The following is a 20,774-nucleotide window of genomic DNA, read 5'->3' as shown; positions in this document are numbered from 1 at the left end:
AATGGGTATTTTGCCCTTGACTAGTAACCTCATGACCAGTTGGGAGGTTATGTATGTGCATTTCAAAACCAAGCCTGGATATAAAAGATGAAGGGAGCACTGGTGAAATACTGCTTCAGTTCCAAACAGAAGTTTCTTCCACAGGGTCAGGAGACCCTGGAAGTTTCCTGCCTGGCCTCTTCCCCTTGCTGACAGGCTCGTCCCAGCCTTCTGCCCTCAGGCAAGGTGGGGTCTGGACCTGGGAGCAGACCCAGAAGCAAACATTTGTTTCTTATGCCACTTATTCATCCCTTGAAACTTTTTTTAATAGGTGATTATTCCTAATCTTACACTAAAAATAGCTAAAATTTAAAAAAAAAATCTTTTTTTAAAAAACTTGGAACTGGATCACAGAAGACCACTATGGATTCTCAGTTGATTTAAATATACTTAGCTCTACCTTATATACGGGTGAAATTGTTTTCTTGAAGCTGTAATGATTACTCTTTTATAATAAGTCTCAGGAACAACCAAATTACTACTGTGCTCTGAAAAGTGGCACAAAAGAAGGTTTGGAAGACTGGGATATAAATGGTCCTTAAGACCAGGTGTCCACTTGGTGTTGAACTATAGTCTCTACAGAGGATTAAGTTTGCCGTAGTATTTTCAGAAACTTTATAGTATAGTTTTTCCTTTGAGAGAAACATTGTGACTTCAGTGCATGTCAGAAAAATCTCTGACCCAAAAGCAAAAAGTGGTCTTGTTTTGTGGTCAGTTAATATAAGAATCCTTCCAAGTACTACCTAGCTAAACCCAGCCTCCCAAATTATTTAACTGGAAGGGGCTTAAAATGCATCCTCCGGCTTCAGTAGGGGCCAAACCTAACTTTACTCGGAAGTAATTATCTCTAGCAGTTCACAGAGTATACTAAGTTAGCATGGGATGCAAAGTTAACTAAATTCATTGAGTAAAAGGTAGCTCTTGGGGTCGTGCCTATTTTTAAGTACAAGTTAATAAATCATTTTTGTACTGTAATTACAAGAGCAAACTCATTCTGTCTTCCCAACTTGGCCATAGCCCTCATCCAGACATTAGTCTCTCTTCCAGGAATCTTCCAACTGTCCTCCCTCTGCTAGCTAGATTTTTTTCCCTTGCTTAAAGCTCTTTAAAGTCTTCTAATCACCTATAAGAAAAGTACAGAATCTTAGATATGCTCCCTAAGTTCCTCAATAATACAGTCATGAGGGGCTCCTGGGTGGCTCAGTCGGTTACGTGTCTGACTCTTGATCTCAGCTCAGGTCATGATCTCCTGGTTCAGGAGATTTAGTCCCACATCAGGCTCTGAGCTGACAGTGCAGAGACTTCTTGGGATTCTTCCTCATGTTCTCTCTCTGCGCCTCTCTCTCTCTCTCAAAATAAAGAAATAACCTTTAAAAAAAAATGACACGATCTTGAGTTCTGACGCATCCTCCATGGTCTTGCCCTGGTCTGAGGTCTGACCATGCAGGACTGTTTGCTCTGATCTTTCTCACCTCCAAGAGAAGGCTCTTACAGCTTCTTTCCTCGCAGAATTAATGTTGGCTGCCTGTGTTCTGAAATTTGATTGGGAGAAGAAAACTTAGAGTCTCAACAATTCAGCCCATAAATTTTCACTTAACTCCCTTTCCCCCCATTTTCAGTACAGAGTGGTAACCCTGCTTTCGACTGTACCTGCTTCCCTCCAGCACAGAGAACCCTGTGTTTCCATCTCCAGAGAATGTCAGCTTCTGTCTGAGTTGGGGAAGGAGATTGCTCAGCTGAGGGAACTGGGGATGAAGTCTGAGGCCAGCTGCTTCCTAGGCTTGCAACTAACCATTTATTTTTAAATGTTTATTTATTTATTTTTGAGAGAAGGAGAAAGAGTGGAGGGAGGGGCAGAGATAGAGGGAGAGAGAATCCCAAGCAGGCTTCATGCTGTCGTTGTGGAACCTGACGTGGGATTGGATCTCACAAACCTGTGAGACCATGATCTGAGCCTAGATCAAGAGTTGGACACTTAACCAGCTGAGCCACCCAGGCACCCCCTCGCAACTAACCTTTTACCGCATCTTCACCCCCACTTCCAAATGCACCCACTGCTGCCAAGTCCGGAGCCTTTAGAGGATTTGGCACATAAATTTAGCTGCTTTTTGGCTCTTCTCCTCTACCAGGTCAAAATTCAGCTTTCCTGGGTCTTCTGGCCCAATTAACACTCATCCATCTATTTTTCAGCTTCAAAAAGTTTGTTACTGTTGTCTCCCATTCCTTTCATCCTTTATTTGTATGCCTTCTTTAAGCCCCTTTACTGTCATTTTAATAATGCTTCAGGAAAGAACAAAGTCTAATGCTTGACATTCAACCTGCCATCTTCCACTGTATGTCCTATGAGCTTTAGTCTTAAAGTTTTCTGGGCGGGAGATCCCCGTCATATTTTGGCCACGCCCACCGGGTGAGCTACTCTCACTCAGTCTCTCTGGCTTGAAGTTTTTTGAAGGGAAGGAGCTACGATTGAAGCAGGAGTACTTTGTGGTGGCTGCTACCTTGCAAGATGTCATCCGACGTTTCAAAGCCTCCAAGTTTGGCTCCACTGACAATGCCAAGACTACATTTGATGCCTTTCCAGACCAGGCAAGTATTTGGTCTGTGAACACAGAGAGGGACAACTGAGGGCTCAGGACTTCCTATTAGATTTACAACCCTTTCTCTGCTAAAACATTTGAGTAAGTATGGTAGGCTTAAAGCACCCCACAAAAGGTGGGCATTTTGCTTGGTGCTTTGCACAGACATGCATGAGGATAAAGAAGCAGACACTAGGCCATCTGTCACCTTCACACCGATGCCTTTTTTCCCCACACAGGTTGCCATCCAGCTGAATGACACACACCCCGCACTGGCCATCCCTGAGCTGATGAGGATTTTTGTGGATATTGAAAAATTGCCCTGGTGCAAGGTCTGGATAGTTTGGCTTCCTTTTCCCTCAATTAACGAGAATATCTGTGGTTCTGAGATTTTGCCAAAAGGTCCTTTTACGGTTTTTCAAAATAAGTTACTGTTGCTAACTCCCAGTGGTTAAAAATAAGTTTGCCCTGGTGCTAACATCTCTCTCTCCTTACTGCTTTACATGGAGTAAGATTAAGAAATAAATACATTCCTAATGGGGCACAGCTCGGTAGTTCAGACTTTTGTTGTGTTTACCCTTATTTCTGCATCTAAAATGATTCTAAATTAAACTCTGCAACCTCAGAACACAGCTAATTGAAAACATTACTTGTTTGTGTTCCTCAGATTTTGCTTATTTTATAAATAAAAGGCATGTTAGGATAGTAGAGAAACCTTATCAGTATATTGTCTTCAGTTTTATCAGACAGTTTTGCAAATAACTGCTTCCCACCTACCCCCCCTTACATATTCCCAGTCTCTGGACCATTCAGGAACCTGGTAGAATTGAGCGTGTCTTACTGTGTAGATGAACTGTCCCGTTGCAGACTGGCGGGAGCTTAGGGAATGTCTGGTTTTGTGTGATGGGCCACCTTTCTTGCAGAGGAAAGCTGCTAAGCCCCTCCTTTTCCTGCAGGCATGGGAGATCACCCAGAAGACCTTCGCATACACCAACCACACGGTGCTTCCAGAGGCCCTGGAGCGCTGGCCTGTAGACCTGGTGGAAAAGTTGCTTCCTCGACATTTGCAAATCATTTATGAGATAAATCAGAAGCATTTAGATGTAAGTCATTTTTAGAGATTCATAGCCCTTTTGACAACGAGGTCTTGAGATGTTAAGGGTAGCTACAGTGTCCCCTCTTACTGAACTGGAGGCCCAAACATCTTTCCGTCATTGATACATAAAAAGTATTCAAGTCTGGTGGGGCTTTGTTAAAAGCATCTTTTTGAAAAGACTAAAATGGAGGATGGCAACTCCCTAGGGATAACCCGACCCCTGTCTGTGGGAGTGAAGTTTTGTATTTGCTCCATCAAAGATTTTGTTTGGGAAGTGAACGACATTATCTCACTGTTGCTTTAAACCTGAGTGGCCAGCAAGGCCTTTCTCTTCCTTTGGCCAGAGAATTGCGGCCTTGTTTCCTAAAGATGTCGACCGTCTGAGAAGGATGTCTCTGATTGAAGAGGAAGGAGGCAAACGGATCAACATGGCCCACCTCTGCATTGTGGGCTCCCATGCTGTGAATGGCGTGGCCAAAATTCACTCAGACATCGTGAAGACCCAAGTGTGAGTGTCCATTCCTGTGGTGCTGGGTCTGAAGTTGCTCCGTCAGTGCACTGGTGCTAGTCGATGCTGGCTTGCATTTGGGGATAACAAAAGGCCCTATCAAGATGTGCAGAAGTATTTTCTTCTACATGAAGTAACATTCACTTAAAAAAGAAAAAATGCCTTCTTCTCTCAACCATCCTAGTTCTAGATTTAGGAGAAAAAAAAAAAAAAACCCACACAAAATTATTCTGCTGAAAAGTCTGGTCTATATGTCAGTGCCAGCCAGGAAATCATACGGAGCTGATTCGATGTGGAGTTTTTCTTGTAATTATTTGGAATTGCAAATGGATTTCTATTTCAAATAACAGCCTTAGCTGCTGCCAGCTCCTCCTTCCATCTTTTAATCTTGCGAAGCCTACACTTGGCTTCTTGAATGTAGCAGAAACACACTCTTGCAGCCAGATTCAGTGATGTGTCTCTTCTGTCTCCAGATTCAAGGACTTCAGCGAGCTAGAACCAGACAAGTTTCAGAATAAAACCAATGGGATCACTCCAAGGCGCTGGCTCTTACTCTGCAACCCGGGGCTTGCAGAGTTAATAGCAGAGGTAACCGGGAAGGGGTGCCCTTGCACTTTGTGAACCCAGTCTGCAGCAGGCGGCTACATCAGCCACCAGCATGTGACTTGTGCTGTCCCACAGGCTCTGTGCTTGACTTAATTTTCCACTGTAACCATCTTGAAATTCTTGATTTGTAAAGGAAGGGCCTGCAAATTACATACCTGGCTGACCGTACTCCTATGACACAAAGATGAAAGATGGTAATGCTATTTAGTAAAAGAGAATAACAAAGGCCATATAAATAACTAGTAGAACCTGGGTTCCGTGTTACCCCGTTTAGGTAGGTTTCCTGTTTTTAACACTTAACGCCACTGAAACTACATTTAAGATACTAGCAAAGTGTTCTTCCCACATGGCCTTGCCAGCCTCTTCTGTGAGTGTGGCCATTCTGCGTACTATGTGGTAGGTCAGCCATCCTGCTGTAGGCGAGCACAAGCACTCACCGGACTGACAGAAACTGCTCATTTGGGCTTGACTGCCATCCTGATTAATTAAATCACATCTTTAAACTGAAAGAAAATCGGGGAAGACTACGTGAAAGACTTGAGCCAGCTGACAAAGCTACATAGCTTCGTGGGTGATGACGTCTTTCTCCGAGAACTCTCCAACGTGAAGCAGGTGAGGCTTCCCAGTGTGGATTCTTTCCACGGCATTTGTTCTGCTCCAGTTTTTATTATGGTTTATTATTGCTCCAGTTTTTAAAAACAGACAACCTGATGCTTCTAAGTCAAAAGGGCTCTGGCATCATGCACTGTCTCCACAGGAGAACAAGCTGAAGTTTTCCCAGTTCTTGGAGAAGGAGTACAAAGTGAAAATCAACCCATCCTCCATGTTTGATGTGCATGTGAAGAGGATCCACGAGTACAAGCGGCAACTCTTGAACTGCCTGCACGTGGTCACCATGTACAACCGTGAGTCAGCCCTGTGGCCACCACGCCCCCTGGAAGTGGAAGTGACACTCTTGGCTGGCGCAGGTCTCGCCTCCCTAGCCATCAACTGCCCTCCGTTCCATCCGCTTCTCATTCTCTTTCAGGTATTAAGAAAGACCCTAAGAAGTTATTCGTGCCCAGAACAGTCATAATTGGTGGCAAAGTAAGTTGATTCTATTCACTGGGGATTTGGGGGCCCTGATCTCTCACCATTTCTCCACTTGATCATGGCTGCATTCTGTCAGTGTGTTTGACATTCTTCTCCAAGGCTGCCCCAGGATATCACATGGCCAAAATGATCATAAAGCTGATCACTTCAGTGGCAGATGTGGTGAACAATGACCCTATGGTTGGAAGCAAGTTGAAAGTCATCTTCTTGGAGAACTACAGAGTATCTCTTGCTGAAAAAGGTAGTTTCTTCATCACAAATCATGCGGGGCCAGGACAAATTCTAGAGAAAGATGACATGATATGGAAAAATGAAGTAGCTGGGCACAGGAAGCCAGTAACTTAGGATAGAAGAATAAGGGCCTAGGCTAAGAGCCTTTAAGGTGATCCAACTCACAACAAGATTGCTGTCCCTAAAGTCAGTATCACTGATTACATTTGCAAGTGCATTTTCCTGCCAGCTAGTCAGAGCTGGGTGCTGGAGGAAGTGACCCTGAGGTTTTGGCAAAGTGTAGACTGTGCTCTCCAAAGTAAAGGAAAGGTCTTCCATTCCCAGCTCCAGTTTTGCAATAGAACACCAGTTCCCCAGCCCCTGATAGTCCTCTGGTCACTTCGTGGAATGAAGAAGGGCTGTCATTTGTGTACATGACAACAAGGAGTAAGGACAGACATCAGGCTGCAAAGCATGAGGCTTACCTGTGCTTAGATGGGCACTGATCACGCATGGAGTTCCCACGTGGGGAAAGTCAGGCTGGCAGAAAGCCAACATCCCTTTCTCTACCACTGGGACCTTTGCTTATTTGCATCATGTGCTCACAAAGCACCATCCACCTGCAAATGCCAACTGTGCATTCACCCAAGTCCCAAACTGAAAACAGACCTTTCTCTTTTTGAGGTATTTCTGGGTCCTCTGAAGTTGCTGTTTAACATTGTATGCATAAAGAGAAAAGAGCCAGGTTCCTAGAGATGCAAATGAAGATATAGCTAATCCACAAAGAAGCCTTCAAAGTAAAACAGAGAATTCATCCTGACCTTTGAAGTCAAAATGGTCAAAAGGGACCTTCTGGCAATACTAATTTGTGTGTAAATTAGGCTGAAAGGTCAGAGGCTTGGTGTCTAGCCCCAGGCACACCACAGGTGCTCAGGGCTGAAAGAGGGAAGGAGGAGGTGAGAAGAGGAAGGAATGCAGACAATCCAATTTCCTCAGATTATAAAGGGAGAGTCAGCAGAGGCTGAAATTTCAAGTTCAATAAAGAAAAGTTTTAATATATTTTATAAAGTTATAAAGCAGAAGAAATAAAAATAAAACCATAACAAAAACTGGGAGGAAGAGAAGAGAGAAATGTAATGTCAACTTTTATAGCAGAGAGCAGTAGATACTCTTCAGAGTTTCCAGTCCAAGAAAGAGTAGTATAAGCATATAGTTATTTAGCACTGTGGCAATAACCACCCAGATAGCACATCAAAAATGGATAAAGGCAGTTGCCTGAGTCCAGGGGAAGAGTGAGATCCATCCTTCTGTATACCATAGGAATGTTTATTTTGATGTACGTGTAGTACTTTAATGATCAAAACAGGCCAGGTAGATAAATGCTCAGATACAATACAAGCAGGTCTAGAGAGACAGAATCCACTGATTTTAATACGCCTTGCTTGCAGTCATTCCAGCTACAGATCTGTCGGAGCAGATTTCCACCGCAGGCACTGAAGCCTCAGGGACAGGCAATATGAAATTCATGCTGAATGGGGCCCTGACCATCGGGACTATGGATGGGGCCAATGTGGAAATGGCAGAAGAAGCTGGGGAAGAGAACCTGTTCATCTTTGGCATGAGAGTAGATGATGTGGCTGCTTTGGACAAGAAAGGGTAAGAGAGCAGCTCCTCCTTACTGGGTGGGTGCCCTCCACCCCCAGGAGAGTGCCTGCCCACCCAGGTATCCTGTTGATGTTGGGTCACATGAAATGTGGCCACAGAAAATCTCCCATGCATCAGAGGAGCCTCCTGGCCACAGGTTAGTTTTATTAAACGTAGCAAGTGAACATGAAAGGAGCTAAGGCACAGGTACACGAGGTCCTTGCTATTAGTTATCAGCCACTGAAGATCTGGGCTTAGTGAGCTTTCATTTCTGCATCTATGATTTGACTTTGATCAAAAGATGAGCCAGTTCCTAAAATTTTTGCCTATAATTTAAACCACTGAGTGCTCTTTTAAGATTTCAGGGAAATGGACTAAAATGTGGTAGAGGATAGGTATGGATATACAGAAGCACCCACGAATCAATCATACTAGTTTCACGTAATATCTAGATACGTTTTTTAATCTGAATTAAAACAAATAAGGAGCTCTGCCCAAAGAAATGAATAGGGATCCAAAAATTTGGAGGGTGTTGGATATACTTCCTGGCCCTTAAAAGTGAGTTTCCGCTAAAGAACAACAAATTTGGGGGATCTGTGGGTCCAAAAAGCAACTGGTCCTCTTAATACAATACTTGCTTAGAGCTGTAAAGTCCTTTTGAAATGAATCTTACTGTATTTTACCAGATTAGATTATATTTATTATTTACTATTTTTTGGGTCTCCAGTTATAAGAAACTAATCAAATTTAGGGGGGAAATTTTCAAGATCTAGTCAAATATTATTTATACCCGTGTTCAACTCCATAATGGCTTCTATAAGTGCTAATATTTCTGAGTGCATTTTTTACAGTGTTATATTAGTTTCAGGTGTACAGTATAGTTATTCAACAATTACATACATCACCTGGTGATCATTACGAGAAGTGTACTCTTAATCCTCTTCACCTATGTCACCCATCCCCCCACCTACCTCCCCTTTGGTAACAGCCAGTTTATTCTCTCTAGTTAAGAGTCTGCTTTCTGGTTTGTCTCTTTTTCTTTGTTCATTTGTTTTTTCTTAAGTTTTACGTATGAGTGGAATCATGGAATTTGTCTTTCCCTGAGTGACTTATTTCACTTATCATTATTCTCTAGATCCATCCATGGTGTAAATGGCAAGATTTCATTCTTTTCATGGCTGCTTCCATAATTTGGCTATTTGTAAATCATTCTGCAATAAACAGAGGGGTGCATATATCCCTTTGAATTCGGGTTTTTGTATTCTTCGGGTAAATACCCAGTAGTAGAATTACTGGATCATATGGTAGTTCTATTTTTAATTTTTTTTTTAAATTTTTTTAACATTTATTTTTCAGAGAGAGAGACAGAGACAGAATGTGAGCAGGGGAGGGCAGAGAGAGAGAGATAGAATCTGAAGCAGGATCCAGGCTCTGAGCTGTCAGCACAGAGCCCAACGTGGGGCTCAAACTCACGAACTGTGAGATCATGACCTGAGCCGAAGTTGCACACTCAACCAACTGAGCCACCTAGGCGCCCCTATTTTTAATTTTTTGAGGAAACACCATACTATTTTCCACAGTGGCTATACCAGTTTGTGTTCCCACCAACAGTCCATAAGGGTTCCTTTTTCTTTACATCCTTGTCAACACTTGCTGTTTCTTACATTTTTGATTTTTAGCCATTCTGACAGGTGTGAAGTGATATCTCATTGTGGTTTTGATTTGCATTTCCGTGGTGATGAGTGATGTTGAGCAACTTTTCATGGGTCTGTTGGCCACCTTTAATTGTCCATATTTAATTGGATTATTTGTCTTTTTGGTGTTCAGTTGTATAAGTCTTTATATATTTTGGATACTAACCCTTTCTCAGGTACGTCATTTGTAAGTATCTTCTCACATCCACTAGGTTGTCTTTTAGTTTTGTTGATTATTTCCTTTGCTGTGCAGAAGCTTTGTATTTTGATGTAGTCCCAAAAGTTTATTTTTGCTTTTTTCCCCCCTGCCTCAGAAGAATGTTGCTATGGCCAGTGTCAGAGAAAGTACTACCTGTGCTCTCTTCTAGGATTTTATCAGTTTCAGGTCTCACATTTAGGTCCTTAATCTGTTTTGAGTTTATTATTGTGTTTTGTATAAGAAAGTGGTTCAGTTTCATTCTTTCATACGTAGCTGTCCAGTTTTCCCACCACCATGTATTGAAGAGACTTTTTCCCATTGCATATTCTTGCATCCTTTGTCAAGGATTAATTGGCCATATAATCGTGGGTTTATTTCTGGGCTCTCTATTCTGTTCCATTGGTCTATGTGTCTGTTTCTGTGCCAGTACTGTACTGTTTTGAATACTACAGCTATGTAGTACAGCTTGAAATTTAGGATTGTGATACCTCAGTTTCGTTCTTCTTTTTCAAGAATGCTTTGGCTATTCAGAGTCTTTTCTGGTTTTGTACAAATTTTAGGATTATTCTAGTTATATGAAAAATGCTGTTGATATTTTGATAAAGATTGATTAAATGTGTAAATGGCTTTGGGTAGTATGGACAGTTTAATAATATTTGTTCTACCAATCCATGCCCATGGAATATCTTTTCAATGGCTTATATCATCTTCGGTTTCTTTCATCAGTGTCTTATAGTTTTCAGAGTACAGGTCTTTCACCTCCTTGGTTAAGTTTATTCCTAGGTATTTTATTATTTTTGGTGCAATTGTAAATGGGATTGTTTTCCTTAATTTCTTGTTCTGCTGCTTCATTATTAGTATAAAAAATGCAAGATTAAGGGTGCCTGGGTGGCTCAGTTGGTTAAGTATCCGACTCTTGATTTCAACTCAGGTCATGATCTCATGATTTGTGGGATCGAGCCCCACATTGGGCTCTGTGCTGACAGAGCCTTCTCCTTCTCCCTCTGCCCTTCCCCTGCTCACACGCACACACACACTCTCTCTCAAAATAAATAAACTTTAAAAAAATGCAAGATTTACGTATATTGATTTTTGTATCCTGTGATCTTACTGGATTAATTTATCAGTTCTAGTAGTTTTTTAGTAGAGTTTTTAGGGATTTCTATATGTAATATCATGTCATCTGAATATAGTAAAAGTTTTGCTTCTTCCTTACCAATTTGGATGGCTTTTATTTCTTTTTTGTTGTCTGCTGTGGCTAGGACTTCCAGTACTGTGTTGAAGAAAAGTGGTGAGTGTCTTGTTTCTGATCTTAGGGGAAAAGCTCTCAGTTTTTCACCACTAAGTATGATGTTAGCTGTTGGTTTTTTGTATAAGGTCTTTATTATGTTGAGGTATGTTCCCTCTAAATCTACTTTGTTGAGGGTTTTTATCACGAATGGATGGTACACTTTGTCAAATGCTTTCTCTGAATCTATTGAAATGACTCTATGGAGTTCTTATCCTTTCTCTTGTTGATGTGATGTATCCTGTTGGTTGATTTGTGAATATTGAACCATCTTTGCATCCCAGGAATAAATCCCACTTGATCGTGGTGACTGATTTTTGTTAACATAATGTTGGATTTGTTTTGCTAATAACTTTATTGAGGATTTTTGCATCTATTATGTTCACTAGATATACTAGTTCTCCTGTAGTTCTCCTTTTTTGTAATGTCTTCATCTGGTTTTCATATTTGGGTAATGTTGACCTCATAGAATGAATTTGGAGGCTTTCCTTCATCTTCTATTTTTTTGGAATAGTTTGAGAAGAATAGGTATTAACTCTTCATTAAATGTTTGGTACAATTCACCTGTAAAGCCATCTGGTCCTGGACTTTTGTTTGTTCGGAGTCTTTTGATTACTGAATCAGTTTCATTGTGGGTAATCAGTCTGTTCAAATTTTCTATTTCTGTCTGATTCACTTTTGGGAATTTGTACGTTTCTAGGAATTTATCCATTTCTTCTAGGTTGTCCAACTTGTTGCCATATAATTTTTCATAATATTCTCTTATAATCTTTTGTATTTCTGTGGTATTGGTTGGTATTTCTCCTCTTTCATTTCATTTCTGATTTTATTTGAGTCATCTGTCTCTCTCTCTCTCTCTCTCTCTCTCTCTCTCTCTCTTTTTGATGAGTCTGGATAAAGGTTATCAATTTTGTTGATACTTTCAAAGAACGATTCCCTGGTTTCATTGATCTGTTCTGTTGGGTTATTTTAGTTTCTACATTGTTTATTTCTGCTCTGATCTTTATTATGTCCTTCCTTCTAATAGTTTTGAGCTTTGCTTGCTCTTCTTTTTCTAGCTCCTTTAGATGTAAGGTTAGGTTGATTCTTTGAAATTTTTCTTATTTTTTGATATAGGCCTGTATTGCTCTAAACTTCCCTTTTAGAATAGTTTTGCTGCATCCCAAAGATTTTGGATTACTGTATTTTCATTTTCATTTGCCTCCATGTATTTTGTATTCTCTTTGATTTCTTGGTTGACCCCTTCATTGTTCAGTAGCATGTTATTTAATCTCCTTGTATTTGTGCTTTTCCAGATATTTTCTTGTGGCTCATTTCTAGTTTCAAAGCATTATGGTCAGAAAAGATGCATGGTATGACTTTAATGTTTTTAAATTTATTGAGACTTATTTTGTGGCCTAACATGTGATCTAGTCTAGAGAATGTTCCATGTGCACTTGAAAAAATGTGTATTCTGCTGTTTTAGGAGGCAATGTTCTGAATATATCTGTTAGATCCATCTAGTCCAATGTGTCATTCAAAGCCATGGTTTCCTTGTTGATTTTCTGTTTGGATGCTCTATCCAGTGATTTAAGTGTGGTTTGAGAGTCTCCTACTATTATTGGATTACTGTTGTTTACTTCCTGTGTTTCTTAATAGCGACGTTATGTATTTGGGTATTCCCATGTTGGGTGCGTAAATCTTTACAATTGTTATATCTTCTTTGGATTGTTCCCTTTATGCTTATGTAGTATTTCTCTCTTTTTACAGACTTTGTTTTAAAGTCCATTTTGTCCGCTGTCAGTATTGCACCCTGCCTTTCTTTTCATTTCCACTTGCATGATAAATGTTCTTCCATGTCTTCACTTTCAATCTACATGTGTCTTTACGTGTAAAGTATGTCTCTTGTAGTGAGCATTTAGATAGATCTTACTTTTTTGTCCATTCCATCATCTTGTGTCTTTTGATTGGAACAGTCTATTTACATTCAAAGTAATTATTGATAGGTATGTACTTATTGCCATTTTGTTTCTTGCTTTATGGTTGTTATTGTTTTTTTCAGGTTTATTTATTTTGAGAGAGAAAGCATGAGCAGGGATAGGGCAGAAAGGGGGAGAGAGAGAGAATCCCAAGCAGACTCTGCACTGTCAGCAGGGAGCCCAACATGGGGCTTGAACCCATGAACTATGAGATCACAACATGAGCTGAAACCAAGGGTCAGATGCTTACCAACTGAACCACCCAGGCGCCCCATGGTTGTTTTTATAGTTCTTCTCTGTTACTTTCTTCTCTTGTCCTCTTCTCTTGTGGTTTGTTGGCTTTCTTTAATGATATACTTGGGTTCCTTTTTATTTTTTGCATATCTATTACTGGTTTTTGATTTGTGGTTACCATTAGGTTTGTATATAACATCTTACACGTGTAGCCATCTCTATTAAGTTCAGTCACTTAAGTTTGAACCCATTCTTTACTCTTTCCACTCCCCCCCCCTCCATTTTACGTATATGGTGTCATACTTTACATCCTTTCATTTTGTGGATCTTTTGACTGATTTTCTTAGATATACTTTTTTTTACTGCTTTTGTGCTTCCTGCTTTTCTTACTCCTACTTATGGTCTTTCCTTTCCGCTCAAAGAATCCTTTTTAACATTACTTGTAGGGCTGGTTTAATGGTCATAAATTCCTTTAACCCCCTTTTGTTTGGGAAACTTTATCTCTCCTTCTATAATGAGTGATAAAGTATTCTTGACTGTGTGTGTGTGTGTGTGTGTGTGTGTGTGTGTGTGTTTAAGCACTTGAGTATATCATGCCACTCCCTTCTATCCTGCAAAGTTGCTGCTGAAGAGTCAGCAGATAGCCCTATGGGGTTTCCTTTGTATGTAACTGTTTTCTTTTCTCTTGCTGCCTTTAAAATTCTCTCTTTACTACTATTTTTTTGCCATTTTAATTACTATGTTTCTTGGTGTGGACCTCATTGGATTGATTTTGTTGGGTGCTCTCTGTGAATCCTGGATCTGGATTTCTGTTTCCTTGGCCAGATTCAGGAAGTTTTCAGCTATTTCGTCTTCAAATAAATTCTCTGTCCCATTTTCTTTCTCTTCTCCTCCTGGGATCCCTATAATGTGAATGTTATTACACTTGATAGAGTCACTAAGTTCCCTAAATCTATTTTCATTTTTTTTTTCTCTCATCTGTTCTACAAGATGCTTCTCATTACTCTGTCCTCCAAGAAGTTAATCCCTTCTTCTGCTTCCTCTAGTCTACTATTTATTCTATCTAGTATGCTTTTAATTTCAGTTATTAAGTTCTTCATCTCTGGCTGTTTTTTTATGTTTTCTCTCTGTTAATGGTATCACTGAGGTCCTGCACTCTTCTCAACTCCCATGAGTATCTTAAGACCATTACTTTAGAATCTCTGTCAGGCATATTACTTATCTCCATTTTGCCTATGTCTCTTGCTGTGATTTTGTTCTGTTCTTTCATTAGGGACATATTCCTCTGTCCTTCGTTTTGTCTAACCTTCTGTGTCTGTTTCTATGTATTAGGAAAGTCACTTACATCTCCCACTCTTGATAGTAGTGGCCTTGTGAAAAAGAGGTCCATTAGTGCCCTATAGTGCAGTGTCCCCTGTTCACCAGAACCTGGTACTTCAGGGGTATCTCCTGTGTGTATTGCATACACCCTTATGTTGTGGCTGAGCCACATTTTCCTCCAGTTCAGGTGTCTGCAAGGCTCTTTGCCTGTTGTGGGCAGGGTTTGGTCCCTGTGTCATTAGTGGGCCAGTCTGGGGCTGCCTTGAGCTTGAGTAGAGTCAGACCAGGTATTTTCCAGAGCTGTAGTCGCAGCTGCAATGTATTCTCCCTCTGTTGTCCCCTGAGAAGCTTTTATTGATGGGTGGGGACTGTAGTCAGACCAGCTGTCTGCCCCCAGCCCTCTGCTGGGCCTGCAGTTGGATTGTTGTATATGGTTCTCTTTCCCTCTCCCTGGGGCAAAAGTCACTTTGGAGTAGTGTTGACCCCCTTGGGGGCTGCTTGCACACTGCCCTGCCTGTGGCACCACTTTGGATGGGCTCCAGCCAAGAGCATACTGTAGGGAGCAGGACCACAGGAGAACACGGGGGCAAGGTGGGCAGTGCCAGCAAGGTTTGCACAGCTCTGCTGTGGGAGGGGACCTGGAGCAGAAGACTGGCTGGTGAGATGTATCTGCAGGGGAACCTGGAGGCTGGGCACACTGTTAGCAAGTTAAGGAGCAAGTGTTGGCACAGCAGTTGTTCTTGTAGGTGTCCATGTGGCTAGGCTGGGGGACAGGAAAGGGAAATAGCACCTACCAGCTCCTTTGTTCCTAGAGAAGCCTCCCAAAGACCCCTGCCCCTCTAGTACATGCTCTCAAATTAGTAAACTGACATTCCTCCAGTTTACCTCAGGTGTTTTTCAAACTTCTGCTTCCATGCTGTATCTCCATAGAGCTGTTTACTGTACTATCTCTTTAAAGTCAGGGACTTGGTTTCCTATTGCTCTCCCAGAGCCAGCCTGCTGATTTTTAAAATCCCAGGTGGTAATCCCCGCTGATTATAAGAACTCACAAAATTCAACACTTCTGGTTTTCAAAGCCAAATGTTATGGGGATTTGTCTTCCTCATGTGGGTTCTTCTGTGTGAGAGTCTGTCTCTCTACCCTCTCCATGCCCACAGCATCCCTCCCTCCTAAAGACAGTCCCATGGGTCACTTTAGTTCCCAACCATGTCTCTGTTCTTCCCACCCTCTTTGGCGTGGCCTCTTCTATACATTTAGTTGTGGAGAGTCTGTTCTGTCAGTTTTTGGGTCATTTTCTGGGTTATTTACACTAATGTGGGTGTTACCTAGCTGTATTTGTGGGACAAGGTGAGCTTAGGGTCCTCCTGTTGCATCATCTTCCCTGGAAGTCACCTGTCTAGGGTATTGTTAATCACATATACTAACTTAACCTTTTTCTTATCATCCCCACTCCCATCTCACAGGTATGATGCAAAAGAATATTATGAGGCACTTCCAGAGCTGAAGCTTGTGATTGATCAAATTGACAATGGCTTCTTTTCTCCCAAACAGCCGGACCTCTTCAAAGACTTAATCAACATGCTATTTTATCATGACAGGTGAGTTCCCACAAGAAGATGGTATTTCAGCCATGAAAAGTGGACAAGAATATCTTAAACCAGCTGTAACACACCCATGTAATTAGAATGCTCTGTGATCTGAGAAGCTAACCTACTCTTAGAAAGAAATATTAGATATTCTCTACTAACCAAGCTAGGAAGGTTTAAGAACAAGACCCACAAATCTGGTATTCTTTTTCTCTTTCTGCTGGTATACCCAGCTTTCACAAACATCCATATGTTGACATTCTTATCTGTGGAAAGAACCATATAAAGGTTGAAGCTGGTTAAAATTCTTGTGAATTGAAATGTAAGTTTGGTGAACCAGCCATACCTGACATTAAGTAAAACAGAATTTTAAGTGGAATCTTAGCACACATATTTTAATGAAGCTTTTTGTTGGTTTGTGTTTTCCTTCCAATCACAAAAAACAGGTTTAAAGTCTTTGCAGACTATGAGGCCTATGTCAAGTGTCAAGAAAAAGTCAGCCAGCTGTACATGGTAAGTACATTGATGAGACCTATAAAAGGACCCAGTTTACTATGGTTAAAATTTTTGTTTCTTTTTATTAAATCTAAATAATAGGGCCCCATTATCAATCCAAAAAGAGAAGTGAGACAACTATCTAGGTTATTCAAATCAAAACTTGGCTTTTGTCACATTCAGGCAGAGGCTGAGATTTGACATGTAAGTAGTAATTGTGAATTTTTTAATATTCAAGTAAAAATATCACAATTCAGTATTTATTGAACACCCACCATATAGCAGGCATGGCCTGGAAGCTAAGATTATAAAGCCAAGTTAAATATGCATTTTACCAACTCGTTGATTTGACAGAGAGGCTTTGGGGACTCCTTGGTGGCAGGCACTGGACTAGAGCTCACCACCAAAAGTGTGCATCACAGTCACCGGGAGCAACTTCTCCAAAACACGGCTGCCAGCCCCACTCTGAGAGATGGTGACCCAGTAATGGGTGGGATCACCATCAGTGTCTGAAAACTTGTTAAGATGATTCTCAGGCTGAGCCTCAGTTAATTAGGTCAAGGACTGACCCGTAGTCCAGGAAAATTGCACAATAAGTACCTCTCCTGGACTACCCATGGAGTGGGGCTATCTGTATGATACAAATATATAGAAAGAGGGGAGGTTTCATGTTTGAATTTTAAAAAGGAAAAGAAAGGAACAAGAAAGACTGGGCTTTATTAAAAAGAAAAAAAAAAAAAGCTAGAGCCATGTGAGTAACCCTTCACATGCAAGGTTATACATCTTCAAATAGCCTAGCCCTCTAGGAGCATTTAGTAAATGCTAGTAAAAATGGAAATTTAGTAAATATAGAGAGGTTGATCATCTCTGATAAGAAAGACTTTCAGTAATTGCTGGAACTACAGAAGAGTAGATACAGGAGACTGGCTCTGTGCCAGGACTCCAGGATGGTTTTCTTGAGGTTGATGCCCTTGAGCTTTCTGGGCATGGTTTCCCTTGCTCATATAGTCTCCATTTTTGCCCTTTAATTCAAAAGCCTTTATACAGCAGAACAGCAAGTTTCCATAGAATTTTCTCCTGCCCTTTGGACACATGACTGACTACTTCCAACAAAAACATGCTTCACTAACATTTCTTTATATTCCTTTCCCAAAACAGGTGACAGGTAGTTCCTACAGTTATCCCATGGGTCCCATTGGGGTTTTAAAATAAGATTAAAGCCCATGCTGCTTTACAGACCTTATCTTCTGGTAGAATCATATCCAGTCCCCCAAAAATGTACAGAGGCACAGTAAATTCCAGCTAATGGCTCTAAGCAAGGAAGGGCAGTCCTTAAGCTGAGTGGCTCACTACCTGCCTCCAAGAACTCAAAACAGGCGAAAGAAAGTGGCCAACTCAAGCTCTTTCCTCTTGATCTCAACTCATGCTATGTGTAGAATGGCTACAGAGGAAAAGAAATATAAATAGAGCAAGACAGGAAAATATGAACAAGGGCAAGGACATGTGAATGTCAGTTTTGCACAATGGACCTCTTTGCTAATGTTCTGGCCCATATCCAAAGATGCCTATCTCAAGGCCCTGCATTTGGTTCAGTCTTTCTTGTTCATTTGTACAAATTGCAGTTTTTACTCTTAACAATAATCATATTGTTAGGCTTAGAAACATGTTGGGAAGTCTATTCATTATAAATTTAAATAGTTTAAAAAAGTGAAAAAAGGTTTTTATTTTCCTCTTATTTTAGTAAGTTTTCAAAGCCTGAATAAACTGATTTTAGACTCTGTTTTGCAGTACTTGTGGAATAATGGAAGTTTTAGTTTTTCTTCTAAATGCTTATGATACATTGCTAATGGCTTTGAATCATGCTCTGGTCATTTTTAATGAACTTTCAGAGTTCTTTACAATATCATGAGAGTGTAAAATAAATAGCTTCTTGTATTCTTTTGTATAAAAATTATAAAATTTGGATATTATATATTTTATTAAGGGTAAGGCCTTAATTGATCCTGTTTTGAAATCCCAATGGAACATTTGGGATTCAGTATAAATCTACTGGAGCATCTTCCTTCAGAAAGAACAAAAGAAGAGAAGTAGGTCAATACATTCTCCCATTAGATTATTTGCTGCATGATAGCTGTCATTCTAGAGTTTTTCAAACTATGATGTCAGCCACAGGTTAAATCTCTTGACATGGCATCTAGCAAACAATGAATGTTCTGTCTAAAGGGAGGTAAAATAAAAAATAAAAGCATGGGAAATATGGCTTGCATGCCAGAACACTGTAACCATAGCAACAATTACCAATTAGGGAATTTATATCCATGATTTCTCTTAAAATGAAAAATACTTTTTTTTCACTCTTAAATATATTCTAAATAGGAGAAAAGCACAATCTGCCCTATCTAGCTCTCAGCCATGAAAGAAATATATTTATGATTCACTACAACTTACTCTTGTCATTTTCTCCATGAAATGTGCTTGGGTATACTTGGCCTAGCGTTTGTCATAAAGTTTGATGGGCACTCAGGCTGTGGGCCATATATATGTATGTGTTGTTTACAGAATCCAAAGGCCTGGAACACAATGGTACTCAAAAACATAGCTGCTGCAGGGAAATTCTCTAGTGACCGAACAATTAAGGAATATGCCAGGGACATTTGGAACATGGAGCCTTCAGATCTCAAGATTTCCCTATCCAGTGAATCTAGCAATGGGGTGAACAAAGCCAATGGAAAGTAAGTTGTAAAATGTCTCTAGAAAAAAAACAGCTTCTTACTGGATTTAAACACTTTTACAACATTCTTTGATTTTGTTTTGTTTTGTTAGCAAATAATCTAAGAATTTCTGGGCATTGGGAAGAAAGTATAAGACTGTATTAGGGCTAAAAATAAAGTGTCAATTTACAAGAGCTGCATGAGTGCCAAAACTTGTTATTTGATGGCAGACTGAGTAGCATGCTAGAACTTTTCCCAGTGCTATTCAAAAAGCTAGGAAATACTTGAAATGTTTTAATTCCATTTAAATTTACTAAACTAAAACAAGGTATTTAACTACATCGGAGCACCTTTCCTACACTTTTAAGTCCCAACCACAGACCACCTTATTCATAAATATCCCCAGGATGTTTAATAACTGCACATTTTTAGATGGGATCCAAATTTTACCAAATTCTGATTCTCTACAGTGAGGTTTCAGTTTGTTCCACAAAGTAAACTGAGATAAGGTAAATGAGAACTTTCAATAACACCTAGCATCCATGCTTTCCCTCCTTACTAAAATGGCAGGTGACTTGTAGAAATGTCAGTGACTTCAGCTCATCCAAGCAGCCCGGTGCAGTTTCCCATAAAAAATATATATCATCGGTGGTGTTCAGACCAAGTCTTCACTGTAGATTTCCATCCCTCTCAGCCCTCATGCCCACTGCTTGCTCAGGAAATCTCTGCAAAAAAAAAAAGGACCTAGGTCAGCTCACATGCCTTCTCTACTTCCTTGTCTAAGTAAGCCAGAGCAGCCCTAATTGCCTTGAAGGGAAAAATAATCACATTTAGTAAAGCAACTCTTACCTCACAGTTTTTAACAGCATGGGGCTTTTACAGAGCAAGTTGTGTTGGAAACCAGGAGGAAAGATCACCATCTTGACCCTCTCTTTGTTCCTGTATGCATTATGTGCAATTTCATAGAGCTGCACGGGACAGAAAGACCGAGACTCAAAGGCTGACAATCAAAGGTGGTGTTTTTCTAGTTTAATTTTCCTAAGAGGGTACAGAAGCAGCCATCTTGGGGAGGTAGTCCCATTAAGTCAGAGACGAGGGAGTCTCCACTCCCTCCCCCCAGCTGGTTGCCTCTACAACTGAGGAACTGAAAGCTGCACAGGTCACGCGAAACACTGACAGGTCGTCATCCTTCTCCGCCAACACCCTCCCTGCATGGGGACAGGAACTGCAACAGACCATCTCTGTTTATTGACATCCCATTTTTAGAGCTGCTGTGGGAGAGACTACATGGAGGTTCCCATAGCGGCCTGGGATCTTTCTATACCTGCAGATGCATGGATGAGGAACCAGGGTCCACCACAAACACACCTTCAGCTAAGTAGCACAGCACACTAATGCTTCTTGTATACGCCAGGCAGCATGGCTATTTAGGGGTGGAGAGAGTCCCTCATAATGTCAGAGACCCTCCTGTGGGCTCTAATCAGACTGTGGCTAGATGAGAGAATAGTGAAATAAGCA

The 20,774-nt window shown here is 40.7% G+C and overlaps 2 protein-coding genes across 3 annotated transcripts in view; one reads left to right on the top strand and one right to left on the bottom strand.

Moving 5' to 3' along the window:
- The window catches only part of PYGL (glycogen phosphorylase L), a 43,351-nt gene extending 23,899 nt beyond the window's left edge, over window positions 1-19,452 (top strand). The window contains exons 8-20 of the mRNA XM_019451838.2: window positions 2,482-2,625; window positions 2,855-2,947; window positions 3,572-3,718; window positions 4,056-4,219; window positions 4,693-4,807; window positions 5,336-5,437; window positions 5,583-5,730; window positions 5,853-5,911; window positions 6,017-6,158; window positions 7,576-7,783; window positions 15,928-16,062; window positions 16,497-16,563; window positions 19,105-19,452. Coding sequence (XP_019307383.2) covers window positions 2,482-2,625; window positions 2,855-2,947; window positions 3,572-3,718; window positions 4,056-4,219; window positions 4,693-4,807; window positions 5,336-5,437; window positions 5,583-5,730; window positions 5,853-5,911; window positions 6,017-6,158; window positions 7,576-7,783; window positions 15,928-16,062; window positions 16,497-16,563; window positions 19,105-19,281 — 1,701 coding nt within the window. The 3' untranslated portion in view covers window positions 19,282-19,452. The remainder of the gene's footprint in view (window positions 1-2,481; window positions 2,626-2,854; window positions 2,948-3,571; window positions 3,719-4,055; window positions 4,220-4,692; window positions 4,808-5,335; window positions 5,438-5,582; window positions 5,731-5,852; window positions 5,912-6,016; window positions 6,159-7,575; window positions 7,784-15,927; window positions 16,063-16,496; window positions 16,564-19,104) is intronic.
- Window positions 16,751-20,774, bottom strand: part of ABHD12B (abhydrolase domain containing 12B) — a 32,403-nt gene continuing 28,379 nt past the window's right edge. For both annotated transcript variants that reach the window (XM_019451840.2, XM_019451839.2), the window contains 2 exons: window positions 20,106-20,224; window positions 16,751-19,981 (listed from right to left, as the gene is read on the bottom strand). In XM_019451840.2, the coding sequence (XP_019307385.1) occupies window positions 19,954-19,981; window positions 20,106-20,224 (147 nt within the window). In that variant the 3' untranslated portion in view covers window positions 16,751-19,953. The remainder of the gene's footprint in view (window positions 19,982-20,105; window positions 20,225-20,774) is intronic.

This window comes from Panthera pardus, unplaced genomic scaffold, assembly GCF_024362965.1.
Source record: "Panthera pardus isolate Hobbes unplaced genomic scaffold, ASM2436296v1 HiC_scaffold_24, whole genome shotgun sequence".
Lineage (NCBI taxonomy): Eukaryota > Metazoa > Chordata > Mammalia > Carnivora > Felidae > Panthera > Panthera pardus.
This window is presented reverse-complemented; position numbering and strand designations above follow the sequence as displayed.